General features: G+C 46.9%; 1 protein-coding gene across 1 annotated transcript in view; it reads right to left on the reverse strand.

Moving 5' to 3' along the window:
• Nucleotides 1-247: 247 nt before the first annotated feature.
• Nucleotides 248-2,498, reverse strand: part of POLR2G (RNA polymerase II subunit G) — a 4,467-nt gene continuing 2,216 nt past the window's right edge. The window contains exons 4-8 of the mRNA XM_004383832.2: nt 2,290-2,340; nt 2,101-2,166; nt 1,919-1,990; nt 1,683-1,716; nt 248-1,471 (exon numbers count right to left, since the gene is read on the reverse strand). Of these exons, the coding sequence (XP_004383889.1) occupies nt 1,458-1,471; nt 1,683-1,716; nt 1,919-1,990; nt 2,101-2,166; nt 2,290-2,340 (237 nt within the window). The 3' untranslated portion in view covers nt 248-1,457. The remainder of the gene's footprint in view (nt 1,472-1,682; nt 1,717-1,918; nt 1,991-2,100; nt 2,167-2,289; nt 2,341-2,498) is intronic.

Raw genomic sequence — 2,498 nt, forward strand, 5'->3', positions numbered from 1 at the left:
GGCAATGACAACAGAGTATACTATAGAGGTATGAATGGAATGTTTAGGGAAGAGCCCCAGTCTGCCCAGGGGTGAAGGGCAGGGGACAGGAACTACATATCACCACATTCCAGACACTGTTCTGGATGCTTTATATCCAGGTTTCTAAACCTCAGCATATTTGACATTTGGAGCCAGACAATTCTTTGTTGTGGGGGGCTGCCTTGTGCATTGTAGGATGTTTACTAGCATCCCTGGCCTCTACCCACTACAAGATATTAGCACCGCCCTCCAAGTTGTGACAACCGAAAATGTTTCCAGACACTGCCAAATGTCCCCTGGGTTGGGGGGAGGGGGTGGTGGTGAAATCACCCTGGTTGAGAATCACTGCTTTATAGGCATTTTATAATAATAATTAACAGTTGCGTGCCTATCATGTGCCAGGCTGTATGCTACCCACTTGCATATATGATCTGATCCTCCCAGCAACCACCCAAGGATGGTTTTATGCCTATTTTACAGTAAGAAAATGTAAGGTAACCCAGCTAGGACTGAAACCCAGGTCTGGTTCAATCCAAATCCAATGCTCTCTACTACACAGCTCTGCTTCCCAAGAAAGTCAGGGAATGCTACAAAACAAGAATAACTGAGCTGAGATTTGATAGATTAGCAGCAAACAAGTTGGGAAAGGGCATTCCAAGGTGGACAAATAGCATTGCAAAGGCATACTGTGAGAGAGGGTGGGCATGTTTGCTTAATCTTGTAGTCATTTTATGTCTATTTTTGTTGTTACTCATAACTAGAGTTGAGAAACTAGAGATGAGCCCTTTCACATCTTCAATTCAATTTAGTATAATAGAATCAACCAATGATCAATTAGCAAATAAAGGATTCTATTGTTTATGTACCCATCCTAGCTGTGTTGGGACCCCACAATCTGTGTCATTATCCTCTTGTCACCTCTCTACCTGTCGTCCCCTCTTCTCTTTCCCAGTTATGCTCTTGGTTATTTTTAAGGGTCGGGGGACACTCTGCAACTAGATTAGGACTCAGAATGACTCTAATGATGGTACCACTGATTGAAAGCCAAAGACCCAACATTAGTGTCTTGCCTTCAGTGAGGTCAACTTTTGACCTTGGCAAATGGCTTAGTCAGATCCCTGGGTGGCTGAGGCTGGTTGAGGCATAACGTCAAGGAAAAGGAGCTAAGGAGCATTTAGCCCCACAGCTTTTTTAAAAGAGTCATTGCCCCTAACAAAGAAGGAGATAACACTTCCATGAGAACGGAAGACCTTTTATGGTTAGGAAACAAAATCAAAACTCTGGGAGTGGCAGCTAAGCCAGAAGTAGAGCCAGATGTCATCTGGGCACAAGAAACCTTCCTTGCTTTCCCCACAGCAGCCAGACGGGGCCTCTGGACAATGTGTGACAGTCACGCTTCCTGAATCACGACCAAACAAGGTAGGAAGCCCCCGTGCTCAGCTCACAAGTCCTGTGAGAACAGGAAAGGCACGTCAGTGGGCCCTGAGCTTGGGGCAGCCCCAACTGTGTACTTCCCCTTCCAAGGGGCACACAGCCTGGATCTCCCAAGCTGATAGCATGAGAGCTGCTATGTCTGTGACTCAGGCATTAACCCCATATCCTCCTCCTGTCCCTCTCCCCTTCTCCGGCAGCAGCCCCAGCATGTAAGATCAGGCACTTACCCAGGTAATCATCCATCAGGGAGCCAATAGCAAACTGCAAGAGGGGTGGTAAAAAGGAAATGAAGCCAAGAAGGGCAAAGACCCACCCCCACCTCCCAGCCCCAGGCCTTCTGCCCACTCATCATCCTCTCTTCCTGGCAGAAGAGCCCAGAACCCCCAGGTACTCTGGATGGTAAGAAATCAACAGCTCCCGGGGTTCTGCCCAGTACAGGCAGGGAGGCAGGCAAGAGACTCACAATGTCATTCTTGTCCACACGGGTTCCCACAATCTTCAAACGGATCTCATCATCCTGCTGAATGACAATGTCCTGGAGAGAGGAGAACAGTGTACTCAGACCACGCCCCCCAAGCCAATACCCTCCCTCGGGTGGCTCCTTCTTGCCTCCCTTCTTTCACCAGCCTCTTCCTACCCACTCACCTCATCCACTGTCTTGTAACATGGTGGGTTTGAGTTAGGATCAAACTCCATCTCTGATGGGATGGACTGAAAAGAAAGTCGGGCTGGGTCAGCAGTTTATACAAAAGCTTCAACAGATAGTCATGAATGGACATCTCTCCTCCTTAATCCCCCCTCCACTCCCACCCAGCATCGAGCGCCTAGACTTACATGTCGAGAGATGAAGCAGGACATCGGTCCAATTTCTGTGAAGAGCCCCACCTAGAAGGGAAATAAGTGATCTTGTTTCTTATTTTGTCCCCCAAAGTCTCTTAAGCTTCCTATCTTTATCTGATTCTTAATAACATTCTTCATGTTTTTAAGGTACTCTAAATTATATAAACTGCAGCATTTGTTTTCACTTTTTTTTTTTTTTTTTT

This window comes from Trichechus manatus, unplaced genomic scaffold (assembly GCF_000243295.1).
Source record: "Trichechus manatus latirostris isolate Lorelei unplaced genomic scaffold, TriManLat1.0 scaffold00113, whole genome shotgun sequence".
NCBI lineage: Eukaryota > Metazoa > Chordata > Mammalia > Sirenia > Trichechidae > Trichechus > Trichechus manatus.